The following is a 22,810-nucleotide window of genomic DNA, read 5'->3' as shown; positions in this document are numbered from 1 at the left end:
CAGCCAGAGCAAATTGTGTACCATACTGTACGCAAAGGCCCTCAGGGCAAGGAGTTTTACAGGTATCTTGTAAAATTCAAGAATTATATGGCATTAGATGCCAAGTGGATGGACGAAGACATGTTTTCCGATCATCCATAGCTTTTGGATGTTTACAAGGAAGCTTTTCAGTTGAGGTCAATCAAATAGAAGCCGAGGGGATGTCACCACAATGTAAATATCCTAAGTCAAAGTATAGTTGACCATTTATTTGATCATAATTAAAGAGTTTTATATGTGTTAATTATGGTCAAAGAGTTCTTTTAATGGTCAAAGAATTGACTACGGTCAAAGATACTTGACTCTGGTCAAGTAAACCTGACCCCGGTCGGGGAGACTTAGTTTATTACCAAGAGGGTTAACTACGGTTAACCAGAGAACTACAAAGCTGACTACGGTCAGAGAGTGTTGACTTCAATCAACGAGACTTGGCATGCGCCAAGAGGGTTAACCACGATTAACCAAGATGTGCCAACTTCGGTTGGAGAGTTGTGCCAACTTCGGTTGGAGAGACTTGACTATAATTAAGGCGCCTTGACCCTTGGTCAAAGCCCCTTAATTATAATCAAGAGCGTTGACTTCGGTCAACGAGAGAATATATTTATTTATTTATTTATTTATTTGTTATGTGTGTCCATGTATTCAGTGGGGACACCCACCGTGACTAGAACTAGTCCACAATGTGTTGTTTGCATGCAAAGCGCTAACAATTAATGGGTGCCATGGTGGTGCGCTTTAATTAATTGTTGCAGGTACTAGGAAGAGTTATTTTCCTAAGCGCTACGAGAGCCTAATCAGAGTCTAGGAGGCGGTTCGCGTGACCAAGTGCTTCGAAGACTCCAGAGTTGCCCTTAGTGGCATGTAATTAGGAAAGTAGTGTAGAAATTGACAAGTGGCTTGTTGCCAAGAAGGGGAGCCTGAGAGCTCATGTAATGATTCATTCATTCACGTTTTGGATTTTGTATGTATAAACAGCTCTACGTTGAACTGTGTACTTCATCTTCTCTCAAGTAATAAAATCCTTCGGGGGGGTCCAGCCCGACTGTTGTCCTGGGCCCTAGTGTCTCTGTTGAGAGAGGGAGAGAGGGAGAGAAATGATAGTGTCACCGCTGTCTTTTACGAGTAAGGTTTCACATCCGCATTGGTCATGCAACTCTAGATCAAATCTTATTATCCGAGACGTCATTGAGGAGGCCAACACACAGAGAAAGAGGGTTTATTGCTGCTTTGTGGATTCTACAAGGCTTTTCACATAGTGCCGAGGGCATGTCTCATCAAACATGTGCAGGATTTAGGACAAGGTCAAGAGATTATCTGGGCAGTCTCATGGCACTTGATGAGAGGGTCTCAGGCAGGGTTCGAAGGGCTACAAGATGGTCAGAGCAGACCAAGAGTACGATCAAGATCAAACAAGGTTGTCCATTGTCACCACCTTTGTTTGGCCTCTACAATGATGAGCTTGAGACTTTAGTCGAGACGAGAGGAAGGGCAGGCTCATCTCTCGCTAGCTCCTTGGTTCAAATTCTCTTGTGAGCAAACGACATGGTCTTACTCTCCTCTTTTGCTAAGGGCCTCCAGCGACACTTAGATGCATTTCACACCTATTATGAGGCGCATGATTTGAAGGTCAATCTTGATAAAACCAATGATTTGAAGGTCAATCTTGATAAAACCAAGGTTATGATCTTCAACACATCCAGAGCAATCGTGCATAGAAAGCAGTTCACCGTCGATGATTGCCACTAGAGATTGTTGCATTTTACACATACCTGAAAGTGCTTTTCTCTGGCCCGATCTTCACAATGAGACAACGATGCAGGCCGACTTGAGAAGGGGGTACATCATGCTTGCCAAGCTTGAGCACCAGTGCTTTCATCTCATTTCCAGGATGAAGGAAGAGTTAGCTTAGATGAGGGCAGAGTGGATTAGTGAGAAAAGGAGACGAGGAGCAGTGGAGCCAGAGCCTCAAAGGCCATACACAATGCAGAGACAGAACAGAGCACGCACGATGGAGGTCTAGTCTATCATGGATTTACTCAAAGGGGACTGTCAAAAGCGAGGTATCACTCTAGATATGGCCCACGAAAGGACTGATTAGTTCTCTCATGATTTTTGAGTTTTGGATTTGGGTTTTTTAGTGTAGCACTCAGCATGGACCATAATGAGCCCTTGCGTCAGCTCATGGTGCCTTGCTTGTATAAGGTACCATTTTTGGGTGTACCTTGTCGCTAGGCATGTGAGGCCTCAAAGGACGTTAATATACCCTACTTGCTAAAAGCAGCAGCTTCTTCTAATTGGAACTCGACGGACTTAGGGGCATACCAATTCACTATCCAGTTTTGGGTATCATCACACCGCCTCCGCATAGAGAGCGGCAAAGCAAAGGGGATTCCTAGGGAGCATCGCTTATGCATATTGTGCGACTGTCAAGAGGTTGAGTCAGAGGAGCATTTTATTTTCAGGTGCCCAGTGTACTACGAGATCCGAGGTCGCTACCACTGCCTCTTCAGAGACAGCTCCAGACTCCTCTCCAAATTCCTCGCCTACCCAAATCAGAGATGCCTCGCGGCCTTCATTCACGAGGGGGTCCGACACAGAGAGTACTTACTCAGGCGACGGGGCTTAGCCACATCATCAGACACCTCTCAAAGCAGGATCACCGAGTTCTTCCCATCGAGTGACATTGATCGTCCAGTCTCTAGCTGCAGACGTGATAGAGACCCCGACCCGACGACCACAGCACGACACACGAGACATCGAGGGGACACACAGATCACTCGGGGGACCTCCCGTCATTGTTTAGACCCGAGATACGTCCCACGGGAGTCACGGTGGCTCTGGTCTTGCGTCGAGCCTCGTCCAGGAGACCGAGACGCACGACACCCCTTGACAAGCGCCAGCGTCCCATCACCGGCTATGCACATACGCAGAATTCCGCTCCACTCCAATCTTTTTCTTTTCATTGTTACATCCAAATGTATTTGATTCTGTATGATCAGACTTAGGATTCAGCACGGGTGATGATGCTCGTTTCAGTAGCTCTCCCTTACTGTGATTTGTATCAGGTTTTCTTTCAGTCTCATAGACCCATCGGTCTTCCGAAGACTCTAATAAAATTTCTTTCTTCTTTCTTTCTTTCTCTCCTACAAGCAGCCGCCCCATCCATGGGACCATCATTGCTGCATCTCATCCCCAAGCCAACCCACATTGCCCACAAAAGTACACCCATTTCTGAGGAGCCAAGGATGCCAATCATAGATCTTCAAATATGGTCCAAAGACAAAAGACTCCCAGTAAACCCCACGAGAAGATCAGGCTATTATATTAGCACATGACGCATGATATGGCAGAAACAACTCCTGACACATGGATTTTTTTCCCCTTAGATTCAGCAGTATCCTATTATTAGGGGTGTGATAGATGCCTCTAGTTCTCCCCACAGAGAGTGTACTATGAAGATGCTTACATAGGCCTTTTTGGCCTTTTGCAGACCTTAATAAACATTCCTATCTTTCTTTCTTGCTCCATTCCCCTCTGACTCTACCTTCGCTCTGCTACTCTGTCCCCTTCTATCCTCTCCAACTTCTGTTTTTCCTTACAAAACCAGTCACTTGAAGAGTGTGTCAATAACTCAGTAAAATACATTTCCCTTCGTCTCCTCTTCTAGTACTACCGTGTATGCTGCTAATCTCAAGTAATTATGCTTACGACAGACAAATGGATTTTTTTGAAGCAGATCAGGCTGTGTCCCCAACTCACCTGGAGTTAAGTGGTGTTTTCACCTTCTTGGCACCTTGCTGTGCTCCCATGATAGAAGCGTCCACTTCTATGGCTCCATTGTTTATATGTAGAAACTGTGCAGGAAATTAGATTGATTGCATCAACATTGCAGAAATGAGAGTGTATATTCATCTGCATTGCACCAGAGAGTATGAACTAGGGGTGATATCAGGAAAATAACCGGTCAGAGATGAAAGATGAACCTCTTGAACATTAATCAGAACAGATTAACACACTATGATACATTCACAGAATTCCCCCAAATTTCAACAGGCACTCACCTCATCAAGAAGACCTTCATAAGTTAGTTGTGAGCGCATGGGCGTTATTAGATCCACCTGCAGACAAAGTAGTACACATTAGCACTAAGTTCTAGCGGCTTACCTGTCAAGGTTTACCGCAAAAATTTTCCTGTGTTTCAAAAGATTTACTGCCCTTTCTTTGCAAAGTATGCTACCCCATTACAACATATTACCCATTCCTTGATAGATATATTCTGCAATGTTCAAAAATCTGACACAGGATCGCACAATGCACTACCCATTCTTCCCAAACAAGCACAGGCCAGTTGGGTTTCCAATTGCAACAAAGGCAAGGACAACATGCCTCCATCAGGGCAATCGTAGAATAAACTGCAAAGTAACATCTTGCATGCCGATATCAATATTTATCCACTTTTCGGCAGGAAGATGAATAACTCAATTTTTAGGCAACAAATCTTACTTTTGCAACCACCTGAGTAACAAGGTGAAAATTTCACTAGGCGTGCCAAAGGAGATGCGACAACCTCACCCTTAGATTAGGACAACCTTTAAATCCCCTCTCACGCTATCCTTCCATGATAGCCTTCATGTAAGGACAACCTCACCCTTAGATTAGGACAATCTTTAAATCCCCTCTCACGTTATCCTTCCATGATAGCATTCATTTAAGGCCCTTGCACAATCCCCATAGATAGAGAGGCAAAACAAACGCTTAGACATTTGCCTTTGGAATGCCAAAAAGTCAATTTTCATTTCTTAGATACACAGTACACTGTACTCAAGCATGCAATCTCCCATTTAAAAACATTAAAACAATCACTGCCCTATTCTACACAAACACTTCACTTTCCGTTTGCAAGCCAAATAGTTTCTTATTCTCATTCTGTGGCCTTATTTTATTCCAGCTATTAAGCACCCTTTATGCAGTTATAACCACCCAGATGGGCAGATTCAAATAATCAGCACCATGCTTTAGGAAATTAGTGATCACGTGTGATGATTCCCCACAACTCCAACGTCTCTTGAAATGTGCATTTCTCTAAATTCCACAAGTTGATCAAGTCTCATACAATCTAAAAGATATTGCAAATGAAAATCCCATCCCATTGATCTGATCAGCTCTGGTTTAGGACATCCTGCTCTTGCAGGTTTGGGAAGAAAAAGTAATGCAACTCCTATGTAACCAATAAGAATTACACAGCGAATAAGCAACTGCTCAACTTCCTAGGGTGCAATAATGAATGCACCCTATTCAATTTCCATCTGCCTCTCTCCATTTGGGTGACTGCACATTACCAATTCACAGTTGAAGATGCAGCCGGGACACCAACGGGGCATATGCAAAGGTAACCAGAGCAGATATCGAGAACATGTAGACATCAAGGCAATCTCTCACACAACTCAACTGGAATGCAATCACACAAGGTCACAGAATCTTTCCCATCTCACAAAGATCCACAAAAGCTTGCACCTTCAAACTGATAGCGCTTCCACTCCCTCTCACAGGTTCTACATTCCTTATGAAACCAGCCCAAATCAATGATCTCAACCAGCCCGTCCTTCCTGATTGATGGTGCAATCCTCAACAAAGCCACCCAAAAACTCAGACAGGGCCGGACGTTCTCAACACACACAAGAAGGAGAAAAGCGATTGTGCTCAAAACAAGGCGTTTCCGTGTGCCTGCTGGTACTTTGGCATCGAAAACCATTCATGCCTTGCGCATAGCCATCAACCCATACCGCGATTGTGCTCAAAACAAGGCGTTTCCGTGTGTCTGCTGGTACTTTGGCATCGAAAACCATTCATGCCTTGTGCATAGCCATCAACCCATACCAGCTCTCTGTAAGATGGTGAATCTGTCAACTCCTGCAGAACCTCAATCATCGTGCACCGACAAAGCTTCGTGTCGCTTTCCTCTCTCTTGGAAACAACCACCCGAACTCCTTTCTAGCCAAGCTCCTGCGTGCGTGCAGCCCACACCTCACACCAAGTCGATTGTTCCTCTTCCATCATTCCTGTCTGGAACGATCTCTCTTGCATGTCTCCCTGGAACGATCCAGCAAATGCTCTCCTTTCCTTCTTCGATCCAAAGTCTGGAATCCTTCTTCAATCCCATCACCACGAACCATCGCCAACTCCACAGTCCAGAAGAATGGAGAATCACGAAGCCACCTTGCATGCAACATGCACGTCGTCCTGATTTCCAGCCACGTAATACTAGTCTCCCACCCCCTTCTCCAAAAACTTAGGCCAAGACAATTACAACACAAATCTTAGACCCTAGGCACCACCCCTACACACAAACTTCATGCAAGGCAATTAATGCATGAATGCCCGCACATGACCACAACAAATTAACCCCATTCCATCACATGGATGTTCACATGACTTCACCACAATACAGAACACCACTCAAAACAATATGAACACTTGGCGAAGGGCTACAATGACGGACATATGTCATCCACAACCAACACCGTGACACATTGGATACCATGTGCTCTTATGCCTAGCACCCACGCTGCATCTAATCATCTCCCAAAGGTGTCCCTGCAAAACATATTAACATAACTTGGAATATTTACATCAGTTCATGGTAACGTGTAGAAGAGCTCCCTCTAAATCCAAAAGCCCCCCAAACTAGCTAGTTGTGCACACCTAAGTGCCTACCCTTATGTACATGCAGTGCACAAAAACTTTATACATTTTTTAACCTATCACCGTATTGTGGTGAAGTCATGTAAGCATTCATGTACGGGTTGGGGCTGATTTATGTGTGGTCAAGTGTGGGCATTCATGCATTAATTGCCCTATGTGAAGTTTGTGAGTGGGGGGAGTGCCTAAGGTCTAGAGTGGAGATTAATTGCCTTGACCTAGGACTTTGAGAAATGGATGGACGAGTGGTAAAAGTGGATCTGATTACGTGGCTGGAAATCTAGAAGATGAAGTATGATGTGTATGTTGCATGCACGGTGGCTACATGATTCTAATTTCCAAGCTTCTAGATGACGAAATGGCGATGGCACGTGGGATTGCACTGGCTCGAAAATTCTAGGAAATTGAAAGTGACCTGAAGAGAAAGGACGGGAATCTATCGCTTGGCGTGAGCGTCAACGCATGAAGCAATCATTCCGTTCAGATTGTGAGCTGTCAGGAGCTAGCAGCTGTTTGTGATTTCCAAGGCTGGTCGTAGTGTTAGCTGTCTTGGAGTATGGGTTGTTCGTACGATGTTCTCGACATTAGAGTCCAAAGAGGGGGCTGTCCACATCAACAGGATACACTTGGGAGTCAGAATATAGGGGAAAGATGACGAGAGACAGTGGAACACGAAGCTTGGGAGGAGGAGTAGTTCTCTTCGAATCACATTTGAGATCAATTATATCGGTGATACGGAGAGAGAAGCATGCATGACAGATGTGGATACGGATCCAGCTATTGGATGCACGACCGATCTTCATTGCCATGTGCTATTTCCCCCCGGATACATCTATTCAGCAACTGCGCAATCCCCAATTTACGGGGCAATCAAATAGCTCACAGGCCAGCCAAAAGGCCAGCTCTCTCAGCCAAACAAATGGCCAAAAAGTCCAGATCTGGCCGACCAGCTGGCAGGCCCACCGACCAGCTGGCCGACCAGCTAGGTCTGGCCTATAAAAGGCCTCTGCCCTCACACTGACTGGACAGGACAGGACCTGCAGCTGCTCCTCATCTCCTCCATCTTTTGCTGCAGGCCCACCTGCTCCATCTACCTCTCCTCTCCACTTCTGCCTCCTCTGCTGCCTCCTCTTCTGCCTCTCCTTCCTGCCTCCTGGCTGCTTCATCCTCTCCTCCAGATCTGTCCCAACTTCTGCTCCTCTGCTCAGATCTGCTCCTCTACTTCAGCTCAGCTCCTTCTGCTCCAGATCTGTCCCATCCTACTCCAGATCTGTCTCCTTCTGCTCCTCTACTTCAGCTCAGCTTCTTCTGCTCCAGATCTGTCCCATCCTACTCCAGATCTGTCTCCTTCTGCTCCTTTTCTCCAGATCAGCTCCTTCTGCTCCAGATCTGTCCCATCCTGCTCCAGATCTCTCTCCTTCTGCTCCTCTTCTCCAGATCAGCTCCTTCTGCTCCAGATCTGTCCCATCCTACTCCAGATCTGTCCCCTTCAGCTCCTCTGCTACAGATCAGCTCCTCCTGCCCCAGATCAGCTCCTTTTCTTCATCATATTGCTATTCCAGATAGCCTGAAGGTTCCTTCCTCAGAGCATGCTGGTTTCAGCCATTTCCTAGGGCAGCTCCAGCTCCCATCATCCTCGTCATCATTGAGCTACATGGAGGACTGCGTTACGCTCCCTCTGCTGCTATCTTTTCTACTGTCTCTCTACATGGAATCATCTTTCTGATTCACCTCAGCCACGGTCCTTCAGACACGACGGCTTGAGGTTCTTGTATTCAGTTTTTCATATTACCAATAGGCACTATCTTTTCTGAGTTCCGTTCTTCAGTTGTATCTGAGTATTGTCTATTTTCTGATCGCTCCACTGCAAACCCTATGGTTTCTCTATCGTTTCTCTATAACATCATCCTTCACGCATGAGGTCACTACAAGGGGACACAACCCATATGAGATGATATATGATGACATCACGGAGTTTTCTAGGCAAGGAGACATCCTCCTCAATGACTTCAATGCACACATAGGAGATAGACACGTGGGCCTGCTAGATTTTGCATCTGATTCCCTCATAGTACTGGAGCTAGATCCAATAGAGCCTGGGATAGTGAGGCGCTCAGTAGATGCACCACATGTGCGTGACATCTACTTGAGTTGGGGGTTGTCCACGACTTGATTATATATAATGGCCTCCAGAGATAGCCATCATCTCGCGGGCTCACTTGTTTCCCACATGGCGGGGAGGCAAGCACAATGGACTATCTGATAGGTCTCCTAGCCTTTGCATCGCAGATACACAACTTTATTGTGCCTCCTCCCCCACTTGGTGATGACCACTCATACCTGGCTTTTAGCATCTCGGCTATTATGCCAACCATAGGGAGAGCCCCTCCCACACCCACCCGTGTCCATATCCATTTTGACCGTGCTCTTCATCCAATTAATGTGAGTCACTTGGCCCGTGAGCTTCCGGCTTCACTTGGAGATGATGCAAACCCACCCTTCTCTCATACACCCTTGTCCCACTGGTACACAATACTCCTACGAGATCTTTCCCCACGACTCAATCCGTACATGTCCCAACTAAAAAGATGCCTCAAAACTCTTGGTTCGATAATGGGTGCAGATCTCACCTGACACGTGAGCAAGCCTTGGACCATCTAACAACACACAAGGCGTAGTGGATCTCACAACGACTGACAAGTCGTAAGAGGCAAGCTTTCCCCACACACAGGATGGATGAGGTGATCTAATCTTTTCAAAAGGGAGATCCCACCATTGCATGCGTGGCTATCTAACAAGAAGTCGCCTATTCCCAACACAAATCCAAATGTCTGGCACACATATGTGAGCTCACTCTATGTTGTCCCGATGTAAGCAGCTCTTGATATGTCCTCTATGCCCAGGCCCACTAGTTGTCACTTGTTCACTGCACAAAATGTACGGGCTGCACTCCGCACTCCGTCGGCCCCATAGCCAGAGAGCCCAAGATCATGAGGGGCTATGGACTGAGCATTTTGCGCATGGGCAAGAGATCCTTGCTCCGATTATAGCACAAATGTTCAACCATGCTGTATGCCACGGCTTCCCACCCCCTTGGAGTACTAGTGCCATTGTGCCAATAAACAAAGCAAGGGATCCCATGGATCCTGGGAGCTACAATACTCTTATGATTGGCCATACTTTGGCCAAGATTTAAGGGTCGATACTAGAGAGGGAGATTAGCGGCTACAAAAAGGCGTATGGGCAACGGACTCTAGGACAGGCACGATTTTAGAGACAACACTCCACCCTAGACAACATCTTCACCCTAAGGGCTATCATTGAGGAGGCGAAGTCAAGATCCCGCAAAGCCTACACCTACTTTATAGACTTCCAAAAGGCATTCAACGCTCTTCCGCGCTCCCATATGATCAGAAGATTCAAGAGATGCAAGTTCAGGTCATGATCTGGGGGGTGATGAGCCCATACGAGTCCATCAAAGGGAGTTCGTACCCCATGAGGCCTACTAGATTGGGCTGCAAGCATGATCGGAGTGAAACAAGGATGCCCTCTTTCATCGACTCTCTTTGGGCTCTACATTGATGAGATCACATCGTTTATTGACCGCCTAAGAGGTGAGGAATCACTGCTGGCTGATTTGATATAAGCAGATGATTTAGTTATCATATCACCTTCAGCAGAGGACTGCAGAGACATCCAGAGGTCCTAGAGGTGTTTATAAAGAATTAACGTCTTCGAAAGACCGATGGGTCTATGAGTCTGTGAGAAAACATAATACCAGCAAACTGAAAGGGTGGAGCTACTATCGAGCATCAACACCCATGCAGAAAAACAAAAGATACATGCTTCATAGTCGTATCAGAGTAATAGTCATCTCCCATCATCACTATCATCATGATCATCATCAAATGGTCCATCACATGAATACAAGATGAAATATGCTCCATTGTCACAACTGTGATCCACTCTATCCCCCCCCATCAAGGATGGGGAAGCGACATCATAAAACCAGACATGGAATGCTACCGGCTGCCTGTAGGCGTGGTCCTGTGATGTCTCTTGGTCATAGCTCTACGTCTGACAAGGGCAACCGTGACCCCTATAGGTCGTGCTTCCACTCTCAACAAGGAGGGAATGTCACCAAGAAGAATCTATGTGTCAACCATCTGCCTGAGCTGTCGCGTCACTGGTGCTGGATCCCGATCGCTTCTGGATGCTGTAGAGTGGGAGCCTATGTGACCCGATTGGAAGAACTCTGTGATCATGCTCTGGGAAGGGTAATGCCCCTCCTGTCTCTGTGATCGAAGTAGGTGCTCACGGTGTCTAACTGCCTCATGAATAAACACAGCCAAACATCTCTGGGATAGCAGTCTAGAGCTGTCTCTAAATAGACAATAGAAGGGCCCTCGGATCTCATAGTATACTGGACACCTGAAAATGAAATGCTCTCGGACTCAATCTCTTGTAGACTACATAATGTGCATATCCGCTCTCCCTAGGTAAACCCTCTGCTCAGCCACTATCAATACGGAATCTATGTGACGAGACTCGAAACTGCCAAATAGAGATCCTCAGCGAATGGGATAAATAAATCTATGTATATCCCGGTGGGACAACAAACCCCTCATCTGAGATATGTAGGCAATGATCTCTGAAAAAGCTGAGTTTCACTGGGAGCTCACTCGGTTCCAACCAAGTTCAGAATGTGTGTAGCTGCAGAAGATCCTCACGTATGACCTAATTGACCTCATGATATCATAGTGGTGAGAATGGCACATCGATGCTGTACTGAAAGGGGGGAAGCCTGTCCATGTAGGAGCCCCAGTCCCTCAAACCACCTCACTGTGTGTGCAAACCAACACCACTGGTCACCTACATCTAATAGAGCCATAGAGGAAGACAATGCTAGCCATGGCAACTTGTTGCGTCCAGAGGTACAGTCCCCATATGCCCTGACTCGATAAAGGTAAGTGATGACCTGAAATGCTGCATCGAACTACAATGGAGATGATCCAAACTCGGCTTGGACAATCTGGTGAGGAACTAAAGGCTTACTGCGAATCATCCAAGACAACATGAGTACCAGTAGTCACTCCACGCGGACCCACTCAGTGTCGAACTGATATGGCCCCCAACAAGGGCTGCCATAATTCCCCGCTGGTCGAACCAAGGAGTCAAAAAGTAAGCACTTGGTCCAAGGGTCCTAAAAGTGTGAGCAGAAGCATTGCCTCTATAGCCTCGCGAGCGAGGCATGCCCTCTGCTCGAGCGATTCTGCATCGCCGGTCTCATGGTGAAAAGAGGTCTTGAGAAGATAACCCCCAAGTATGTGTATGACGAGACAATCTTGACCGGTGATCTATCAAAGGTAAAATGCTCCCGATGCATAGCGACCCAAAATGTATTGAAGATCATAACCCTGGTTTTACCAAGGTTAACCTTCAAATCATGCGACTCACAAAAGCACTGTAGTGCTTCCAAGTGCCTTTGGAGGCCCTCTATTGAGGATGATAAGAGTACCACATCATCTACATGTAGCAAAATCTGAATCAAAGTGCCAGGTAGAGAGCAACCCACTCCCCCCAGTGTCAACATGACTACCTCAAGCTTGTCGATGTAGAGACCAAACAGGGTTGGTGAAAGAGGACACCCTTGTTTGACCCCAATAGTACTCAAAATCTCATATGTCCATCCAAACCCTGTCCAAACTCTACCAGAGACTCGTAAAGTGCCATGACAATCCAAATGATCTCCTGATCGTAGCCCAAATCCTGTAAGCACCTGATGAGACAGGCTCTCAGAACTGTATCAAAGGCTTTGCGGACGTCCACCAAGCAACAATAAACCCTCTGCTTTTGTGCCCTAGCCTCGTCAATAACCTGAGTGTGGGAATGTGATCCACGGTCCCATGATCATGACGAAACCAGGCCTATCCATATGCTCTAAGCCCCTGCATCTCTGCAAATCGACTAACCTCAGTGTCAACGCACCGATGCATAAACCTTGGACATGACATGCCCCGATCATGATGGTCATGTAGTTTCCCGAGCTCATGGGATCCCCTGCCTTGTGTATGGGTGAAATAGTGTTAATAGTCCAGGTGCGTGGGAAGCCAAGGCAAACAGATTCATTGAAGAGCTTTACTAGGATCAGGGCTAGGATATTGATCCCATATGCAATGAATTCAGTGCATAGACCCTCATGATCTTTCACTCGGCCATTATGAAGCTTCATCACAGCATCCTTAACACCCCCCTTAGTGAAGAGTGCAGGAAGTGGGGCGAGGTGTGGGTAAGAGGTCAGAAGCTGGCTGATTTGGAATGTCATATAGTGTGTGCATAATCATACCATACTTTAGTGTGGGTGAGGGGTGAGGGGGACCATCTCTCTAGAAATTTCCGCCAATAGTCCTTGGAGTTGTTGCTAAACAGTGTATTTAGTAATTCCTCCTCATTTCAGCGAATAAAATCATGTTTCTTCCTATGAACCAACCAACGATACTCACACATCGTTGCAGGTTCGTTCAAAAGGTTTTGTTTGGTTTCGAGTCTAAGCTGATAGCATAGAGCCATACATTCATCATCATACCAATTGACGGTCCCAAGTGGTGGTGGGCAAGAGGAGCAAGTAGTCTGAGGGAAGGCGTGAAGGACAACCTCATGAAGCGAGTGGGTGATCAAAGCAACGCGATCCTCTAGTAAGGGTATGAAATCAATGTATGTGAAGTGCATAAAGGCGTATGGAGTACCTGGGCGAAAGACTACGATCGAACTATATGTCATGATAAGTGCTATGAGTGATCAGTGGAGTGAAGGGTACCGCGAGGTGAGGTGTAGAAATACGAGAGAAGAGGTATGTGTGGTCGGCTCTCGGGGGGAAAGTAGCATACTGCTATGAATAAATCCTAACTGTCCATGTGTCGAACCCTGATCCAGAGAAACCTAGAGTGTGAGTCTCTCTTCTCTACTGAGAGGCCCAGAAGAGAAGACCTGTAATATGCTACCCTCCGGGCCCTCATACTCCTCCAGTGTCTCTCGTCTCATCTCTGTATAGTCTCCCAAGTGTAACTGCTGACTACTGGTAGAGGATGCTCTGGGCTCTGATGTGTCCCTGTATAGAAGACAAGTCATGACATGTATAAGATTCCAAGAAGTTCCCTGGTTCCGACCATAAGGTACCATAACAATTCCAAATGGTGCAAGACAAGGTCTCGGATGTCTAAGTCACATAGGCCCCATCCCCCTATGTGGGAGACAGACCATGTGCCCAACGGGGGCCTATAAGGAGTCGTCCATCTAGTACCACTGCCAACTTCCCGTCCTTCCAAGCCTTATCCCGCTGCTTAAAAGAGTGCATGTCTCCTCTACCTGTAGGGGGGTGAGATCCTCATCCATGGAGATCGATGGATGATCTCGTAGGACTGATCTACATTGTAAAGCTGCAAGTCGTGCCTATGCATCATCAAATCGTATGATGAGGGGCTGCTCTCGGTTGGGAAGACTTGACAATTAACCTTGGGAAGACCAAGGTTACGTGAGGTTCATGGTGCCTTTGTAGTAAGGTGCTGCATTTTCAGTTTGGTGCATCCATTGTAGCTAGTGATTAGCATTCCATTTCATTGTGTGTCATCATACTTGTGTAGTTTTGGGAGGGCATCACAATCTAGTAAGCCTCCCTTGTTTTCTTTCATCCCCCTCTCGCTTTTGACTTGTCTCAGAGCCTCATTCTCTCAAGCAGCCTAAATGACTGCCAAACTGCCTCACAACACCCAAAAGAGGGCTCAAGAAGGGGGATTGACAGCTGTAAGGGCTGGGCAAATACATATGCAGGTTGCAAAGAAGCCCACATTCAAGGGGAGACTTCCTCGAGCTGTAATCTCCTTCATCATTCCCCTCTTTTTTTTCTCAGCCCAACATAGAATTTGCACTTCTACGGGCTGCTTTCCCTGCCCTATCCATTTTCTTTGTCCCCTTTTCCACTCTATTTCCTTCTTCGCTTTTTTCCCTTGTTTTTCCTTCTCAACTTTCCCATTCAACCTCTTCTCACTACTTCAGCCTTTCCCCATTTCACATTCTTAACGAGAAGGTTTCTAGCTTACTTTTCAAGGACAGGTTTTTGAAGGTGACCTCAAGGTCTAGCCAGGAGTTCACATGGCAGCTTCTTGATCCCCACGACTATCAGAATCTCCCTATCCAAGAGGACACAAAGCATGTTGAGCACACAACCCAAGAACATACAGATGATGTTGTTATTAGGCACAATGTGGGTCCCACGCCCGTTCAACGTCAGGTTCGAGATTAGGTTTAGGCAACATTTTGGCTGTGACTACTTATGGGCATGGAGTATCCTTCCTTTCACGGCTAAGAAACAATCCAAACACTACTGTTGAATTACAAAAGATTTTTTAATCACGCAATACCATGATTCCAAATTAGTCGAGATGGAGGTTACATATCAAGTTCCCAAGTTTCCATCCACATTGTCCTTTCCAAGATTACCACGGTTACAAAAGTATTATGCCCTTGAGCAGAAGCCGTTTTGGGATTTGGAGTCACCTACGTTGGCAATCTCTATTTTGATAGATGATGGGGTGCTAAGATTTGCTTAGTGGTAGAGAATTCGAATACCCTTCCATCCAAGCTTATGTCGGAGACCCTAAGTGGATGGTGGCCTGTTATGTTACCAAACTAGTGTTAATACAAAAGAAAGGTGACTAATACAAAAGGAAGGTAACAAGGGAGCTTTTATGAAACTTTCCTACCTGGCGATCAAGAAGCAGCAAAGTGTCAATTTCTGGAATACCTGCCTGAAGACAAAAACAAACATAAAGGGAGCAACAACAAATGAGACCAATGCTCAGCATGCTACTAAAAGGTCTAGAAACCACTCAACAATTGACTAGTCAGTTCACAATCTCATCTCTTGTGACTGATAGCAAAGTTTCCTCACCCCAGTGGTTGTTCCTGGGTGCTCCCGCTGCATGCGGCTTAGTATATCAGCAACTTGAGCAGCAGCTTTGCCCTTGACTTTCACATTTGGGATGACACCATAGGAGATCTGAAAAACAAAAAATTGTGTCATGCTCTACACTAGAAGGTACATACCCAAGAAAAATATAAGGAGACTGCACTAGTCTGAGTGTAGTATAGCATGCATAGTTTATGGCTATCAGTATGAAGAGCACTTTCTCAGACCCTTTGTAACTCTTGGCATCATCACCATCAAAATGTAGCTTGCTTGATTGGCAGGTTTAAATTAGCATGTTAACCCTAACCACAAACGTTGGGCACTACACTCCATATGCACCTGCAAGTTGTGTATTGCCCGTGCAACATACCACAATGCACCTGTGTCTCCATCCACTTGGCATTCCTATACAAGAATGAACATAAACAGATATAAATGAACGATCAATTCTCACTTGCTAAGAAAGACTATAAAGCTTACATATAAATCCTTTGTTAACATACTTTATAGGCTGTATCAAGTTCCAAGGAAAGGACATCTTCATCAAAGGGAATGAAGTGTAACGGAAACTCCCCAACATTCAGTAATGCAAAAACTCCCTCTTCCTCGAGGACCTAAAATCATGCAAAAAAAGCTTAAGCATCAATAAACCAAAGATCTTCAGTCTATCCTCAGATGCTCCATGGACAGCATTCAGTATATTAAACAAGATCTGTCATATACTTAGTTAAACATAGACAAAACTTGAAACCTTTTAACAATTGTTTACAAGTTACAGCGCTCAGATCAACAGCAGCAGCCCTAGGGCCCCTGCTAAAAAAATAATTATTAACTTATATTTCCATTTTAACAAGATCAATAGAGACCTTGAAGCCAAAATTCAAAATGAAAAATGCAAAAGTGAACCCTTATGTAGACCCTATGTCCAAACCTTCTCGCAAACTACAGTGCGCCGAGGCATGAAATAGACAGAGTATTGCTTCTGCACATTTTTTCCTTTGTCATGCTTAATTTGTCCTGCAATTAGCTTCATTAAACTGATGCGTGGCCGAACAAGATACAAAACGTTTGTACAATCAGATTGCACTGGATCTGATGACAGATGAAAGAGATTCTCCACACCATGTTCCTGCACAAAACATCAGAAAACTAAGATGGACACAACTAGCAGACCACTGTAAGGTCAAAGATTACAAGAACCAATGAAATATGATCTGACTGTAGAAACAACGAATCTAAAACCTGACTTAGAAAAGTATAAAACCTGCAAAGTTGGCAATACTTGAAAAGGGCCTTTGGATAGTTATATTTGGCTTGTGACTTTGTTGTGTCAACCTTTCGTCATATTAAAGTCAAATACAACAGCATCAAAAATTTTCATGAAGTTATCTAACCACATAGAAATCTTATGGTCACTAAGCCAAGCATTTGCCGGAATATTCAGTCTGAATTGCTCATTGGCCAAACTAGAGAGGCACTGCTTCCACTTGCACTTTCAGGATCCACGCACCAAGGGGTTGCTTTTTGACTCCTTGACCCGCCCAGTGGGGATGTACGGCAGCTTGTTGGGGGCCAGACTTGTCGGATACAGAGTGGGCCCATGTGAAGCGGCTACAGGTTCTCATGTTATCACAGATGATTCGTGGTAAGTCATCCGTTCCTCACCAGATCATTCAAGCTGAGTTTGGGTCACCCCCTTTACAGCTAGATGCTGCATTTCAGGTCATCACATATCTGTACCGAGTTAGGGAATATAGGGATTATACCTCGGGGCGTAGCCATAGTTACCAGCCGAAATGGAAACGGAAGAAACGGAGTTTCCGGGCCCTGCCGAAACGGAAACGGAAGAAACGGCAATATGATACAATTTATGTATAAAAAATTATTTTTTATACATAATATAATTATCAATAGAGTGCAAATCATACATAATACAAATTACAATTATCTATACTTGAAGCTTCAGCCTTCAAGCATCAATGCATCATTCATGCCTCTATGATTCTAAATTCTTGAATGATGCTTCAATAATCTGAAATCAACATGTATCATGAGTCATGACTAACAAGTTTGGCATTACAAGAATCTGAAATTTAGAAGTTTGAAGTACTTTAAAGTTTAAACTTAGCACACAAGTTGAAACTTGAAACTTGAAAGTATCCAATGTCCAGACTCCATAGATGATCATGATTCATGATCCATGATCATGACTCATGACTCATGAGTCATGCAAGACTCAAAATAAAAGCACCCATGGATGATATAAAAAAAAGCAGCAGGACTACTGATCATTTGCATCATCCATGGACTCCTCGTCATCGTCATCCTCGGCGTCCTCAGATAAGCTTGAGGCATCTGTGTCACTGTCTGAAGAAGAATCATCAACATCAAGATCAGGACCATCGGGTGCAACTGAAGTACTAGCACCATCTCCAGATGGTTGAGTGTATGATCGTGTGTGGTGTGCTGGTGCTGACAGCTCCTCATACAACATGGTGTATATGTCCAGCTCCTCCCGTGGAATATCTGGTATGGCCTTCATCTTCTCCACGTCCACCTTGTCTACATTCACTTGGCGAGGTTCGGGGCAGCCGGCGGTGAACTCAAGGAGACGGAGGTTGCAATGACAAAACACCAACCGCTCCAATTGAGCCATGCTCAATCTGTTCCTCTTCTTTGTGTGAAAGAGGGCCCAAGTGCTCCAGTTCCTCTCACAAGGACCGGAACTGCAATCCTGTGAGAGAACACGTATAGCAAGGCGTTTCTGCCATAAGCCAATTAAGCCGAGATAAGTATCAGGAACTTAATAACTTTAAACATATTTGTAGTAGATAAAACTTCAAATTACTTAACGACTAAGCTCTAACTAGTGGCGTTGGAACTTGTCTCTTAGACTCTTACCAAAGTAGGAGTACAGTTGCCATATTTCTCCCACCAGGAGACAGGTTGCAACTGTGTCTCTCGGAGCCTAGCCGTAGGTCGACCAAAGGAGAGGTTGTGATTGCGGAACAATAGAAGTTCATCCTCCATTCTTCGTTGCATCTCCAAGTCACCACCCGTCCAATTTTGTAGATATTGTTGCATCCCCTCCTCCAACTCGTCATTCTCATATTGCTCTTGACTGCGCCAGAGCGGATGCAATACATGTGCCACCGCATGGATTGGGCGGTGGAACCAATTCCACCGCTTATTCCATATAGCACGGATGGACTCAACCCTAAATCATGCCACAAGAAATTAGAATGCATTATGCATGCAAAATTCATAGACTATAGATAATAGTACATACATAATATATATCTGAAAATTCCAGGCTTCATGATAACAAATTGCCATTTAGTAACTGCAATAATTATACATATTACAAAAGTAAAAAGTCTTACTTATCAGGCGATAGGGAAGTGTTTCTGTTGAGGGCCTCTCCAATCTTGTCCATAAACTCGTACAAGAGCCCTAATGTGCTTCCCTCCATGTCCGTGATGCGAAGCACCGTGTAGATAGGATTAATCGATTTGATTAATGCCTCCGCCTGATTCCACCAAGACTCATCCATGATCATGCGAAAAAATTTGATAGACTTTGCTTAGCCTCTATCATCCCAATCTCCCCACTCCCGAGACACAACCGTTGGCAACAAGCCCTGAGGCACTCGCACAAGCCTCTCCACCACTATGAACATGTAAGCAAACTTTGGGGCTGGAGGTTTCAATAGCTCAAGGTCACTGTAAGCCCGATAGATGCTAAGGACTTTGGGTCTCTTCGTGACAAACTTCACGATACTGCGGGCTGTGGAGAAGATGGCATCAATCCAAGGTATCTTCCCTAGGTTCTCGATCAAAAGATCAAGGCAATGTGAAGCACAGGGTGTCCACACAATCTTAGGAAACTCATCTTCTAACATGGCACCCATTGACACACAATTGCTGCCACTATCTGTCACCACTTGCACCACATGCTCAACACCTATCTCCATAATGGCTGCCCGTAAATGCTCCCAAATATACAACCTTGTAATCACTGTACCTGCAGTGGAAGCGTCTATGGCTCTCAAGAACATGGTTCCCTTGCAAGAAGACACTAAAATATTGTACACATTCCTCTTGCGTGCATCTGACCATCCATCGCATAAGAGTGTGCATCCATATTTTTTCCAAGTCTCTTTCAAGGGCTTCATTTGGTCTTCCACACATTCCCTCTCTCTTCTTAGCTCTCTTGTCCGCAAGGCCTCATATGTAGGCCCTTCCCATTCATACCCAATGCGGCTTACGGCTCTCATGGCCTCCCTCCATCGTGTAGTCTTCGCCACATGAAAGGGTATTGCACACTGTATGAAGAGCTTTGTGAGCTCACTAGTGGCCTCCTTAACTGCTTGCTTTTGCAAGCGTGCTTGAATGGTAGACCTTTGCAGTGATCCTCTTTTCCCCGCACTAGCATCCACACTAATTGATCCATGTGGCAAGGGTGTTCTTGTAGCACTAGGACCCGCGCTCGATGTAGTTGATGTCCCTCTACTTCTCTTTGCAGAACCCAATGCGCTGGCATCATCCAATGGCTCAGTGTCAGCAGCCTCTTCTTCATCTTGCAGCCCTTGTCCTCCACTTTTTGCAGCCAAGGCTGCCATACGCACACGCTTCCATTCTGTTAGGCCACCTTTCACTGGAGTAGGCACGAACTCACAAGGTCCTTACATCCTTGCTGGGAACACCTGCTAGATGGTCTTTCACCCGTGTGACAGACCCCGTTTTGCTTATGCCGCAATAGTTGCATCTCCACTTCTTGGAGCCACCGCCTCCTTTATAACTATCCAGGAGGGAGACGTGGACCCAATAAGCATCTCTCGGCATTGAGGAGGATGGAGAGGTGAGAAGGAGGATGGAGAGGTCACAAGTGAGAAAGGATGGAGAGGTAGAAGGAGGATGGAGAGATAGAGGTAAAAGAGGATGGAGAGGTGGAAGGAGCCTGGAGGATCAGAGGTAGAAGTGAAGGAGGATGGAGAGAAGGAGGATGGAGAGGTAGAAGGTAAGATTAAAGAGAGGATGGAGAGAAGAAGGATGGAGGGATGGAGTCTGGAGAGCAGGCTGCCAAGCTGCAGCTTGCAGGATGGAGAAGATGGAGCAAAGGATGAAGAGGATGGAGAGAGAAGGATGGAGGTCCAAGAGCAAAGGATGGAGGGATGGAGAGAGCTTAGAGAAGGTGGAGAGAGCAGCAAGGATGCACAAGAGGAGTGGAACGGGCGGGAGGCGGCGAAAGATGAAGAGAGGCGGCGCTTGGCAGCCTGCAGGATGGAGAAGATGGAGCAAAGGATGAAGAGGATGGAGAGAGAAGAATGGAGGTCCAAGAGCAAAGGATGGACGGATGGAGAGAGCTTAGAGAAGGTGGAGAGAGCAGCAAGGATGCACAAGAGGAGTGGAACGGGCAGGAGGTGGCGAAAGATGAAGAGAGGCAACGAAATCGCGTTTTTAGGGTTTAGGGCAAAGCACGTTTCACGAAACGGTGTTTCTTGACGAAACGCCGTTTCCGTTTCGTCGTTTCCGTTTCTGCCCACGAAACGGGCGTTTCGTGCAACTATGGGCGTAGCAGGCTACCATGGATAGCTCTATCCTCTTCTATGGCACTTGCAGCAGGAGGAGATCAGAGGTGCTGGTATGCACGTGGTTTGAGCGACTGGGGCTCCACATGGATAGACTACCTCCCTTCCAGTATAGCATGGATGCTCCGTTTTCTCCCCTCTTATCACACAAGGTCAACCAGGTTATCCGTGAGGATCTACTACAGCTACACACTTTTCGGACCTGGTTGGGACCAAGTGAACTCCCAGTGAAGCTTAGCTTCTACAGAGATCACTTCTTACATATCACAGCGAAGGGTTTCATTGACCCACCAGGATACACACAGATTCACCTACCCCACTCGTTGAGGATCTTCTCTTGGTCTCTTCACACAAACTTCGCATCGAGAGCGGCAGAGCAGAGCGACTACCCAGGGAGCGGCGCAGATGCACACAGTGTGACATACAGGAGGTTGAGACAGAGGAGCATTTCATCTTCAGGTGTCCTGTGTACTATGAGATCCGAGGACGTTTCCACTGCCTCTTCAAGGATAGTTATGGGATTTTAGCCCGTTTCTTCTCCTACCCAAACCAGCGGTGTTTGGCAGGTTTCATTCATGAGGCACTTAGACACCGCGAGAGGATACTCCGAGCACAGAGATAGGAGCAAACTTCTTGCTCAGTTGATCCCTCTCAGAGCTCTATCACGGAGTTCTTTCAGCTAGATCACATGGACCCCAACAAGACGAGGCCTCGACATGACCGTGACCCAGAGCCCGTGACCCAACAGCCCAAACAAAGGTTTGACATACAGATCACACTTGGAGACATCCCCTCCTTGTTTAGAGTCGGATCCCGACCGACGGGGGTCACAGTAGCCCTGGTTAGACGCAGAGCTACAACCAGGAGACGTGCCAGGACCGCACCTCTAAGTGGCCAACAACACTCTATTGCCGACTTCATGCCTCCACTACCTCATCCATCTTGATATCTTGCTATTGCTGAGGATGATGATGATATTGATGATGATGCTGAGATTGATATATAGTTGACCATCGACATGACTGTGTTGTACTTAGGACTTAGTACTGCCATTCTGCATTTTTGCATTTTTTGCATTTTGCATTTTGCATTGGTATGGATGCTCGTTTAGTAGCTCCACTACCACAGCTTGTTGTATCAGGATTTTCACAGTCTCATAGACCCATCAGTCTTCCGAAGACTTTAATAAACTTTCCATTCCTTTTCCTTTCTAAACATTTGGACTAAATCTCTAACAAAAGTTACTCTCTTTCCAGAAGGCTTGGGAGGATAGGGACCAAGGAGGGTAGGGTGGGAACAAAGACCCTCACATGATCGGTACCAAATTCAAGTGCATCTGATAACATGAGAACAAGTGTTCAAAAATCAAATAGCGCGTTGCAGTATTCATCAATTTCTAGATAAAGTACAACATGTAAGATAAAGCACATTTATCTACAAAAAGAGTTTTAAGGCATCTAGAATTCTGAGTGCTCCCAATCTGTGGACTTACAATACCCAAGGCATCGGATGCTCAC

The 22,810-nt window shown here is 45.8% G+C and overlaps 1 protein-coding gene across 3 annotated transcripts in view; it reads right to left on the bottom strand.

Annotated features, from left to right (window-relative positions):
• ATVPS33 (Sec1/munc18-like (SM) proteins superfamily) overlaps positions 1 to 22,810 on the bottom strand; it is a 237,513-nt gene that overhangs the window by 207,652 nt on the left and 7,051 nt on the right. For 2 of the 3 annotated variants that reach the window (XM_087371482.1, XM_087371483.1), the window contains exons 4-10: positions 16,635 to 16,832; positions 16,207 to 16,317; positions 16,043 to 16,108; positions 15,686 to 15,793; positions 15,498 to 15,542; positions 4,101 to 4,157; positions 3,799 to 3,893 (exon numbers count right to left, since the gene is read on the bottom strand). In XM_087371482.1, the coding sequence (XP_087227608.1) occupies positions 3,799 to 3,893; positions 4,101 to 4,157; positions 15,498 to 15,542; positions 15,686 to 15,793; positions 16,043 to 16,108; positions 16,207 to 16,317; positions 16,635 to 16,832 (680 nt within the window). The remainder of the gene's footprint in view (positions 1 to 3,798; positions 3,894 to 4,100; positions 4,158 to 15,497; positions 15,543 to 15,685; positions 15,794 to 16,042; positions 16,109 to 16,206; positions 16,318 to 16,634; positions 16,833 to 22,810) is intronic. The other variant, XM_087371484.1, reaches the window with a different exon arrangement.

This window comes from Dipteris shenzhenensis, chromosome 33 (genome assembly GCF_047967505.1).
Source record: "Dipteris shenzhenensis isolate YYH24624 ecotype China chromosome 33, Dip_SZ_1.0, whole genome shotgun sequence".
Taxonomy (NCBI): Eukaryota; Viridiplantae; Streptophyta; class Polypodiopsida; order Gleicheniales; family Dipteridaceae; genus Dipteris; species Dipteris shenzhenensis.
The sequence above is the reverse complement of the archived record's forward strand: the minus strand, read 5'-3'. Positions and strand labels throughout refer to the sequence as shown.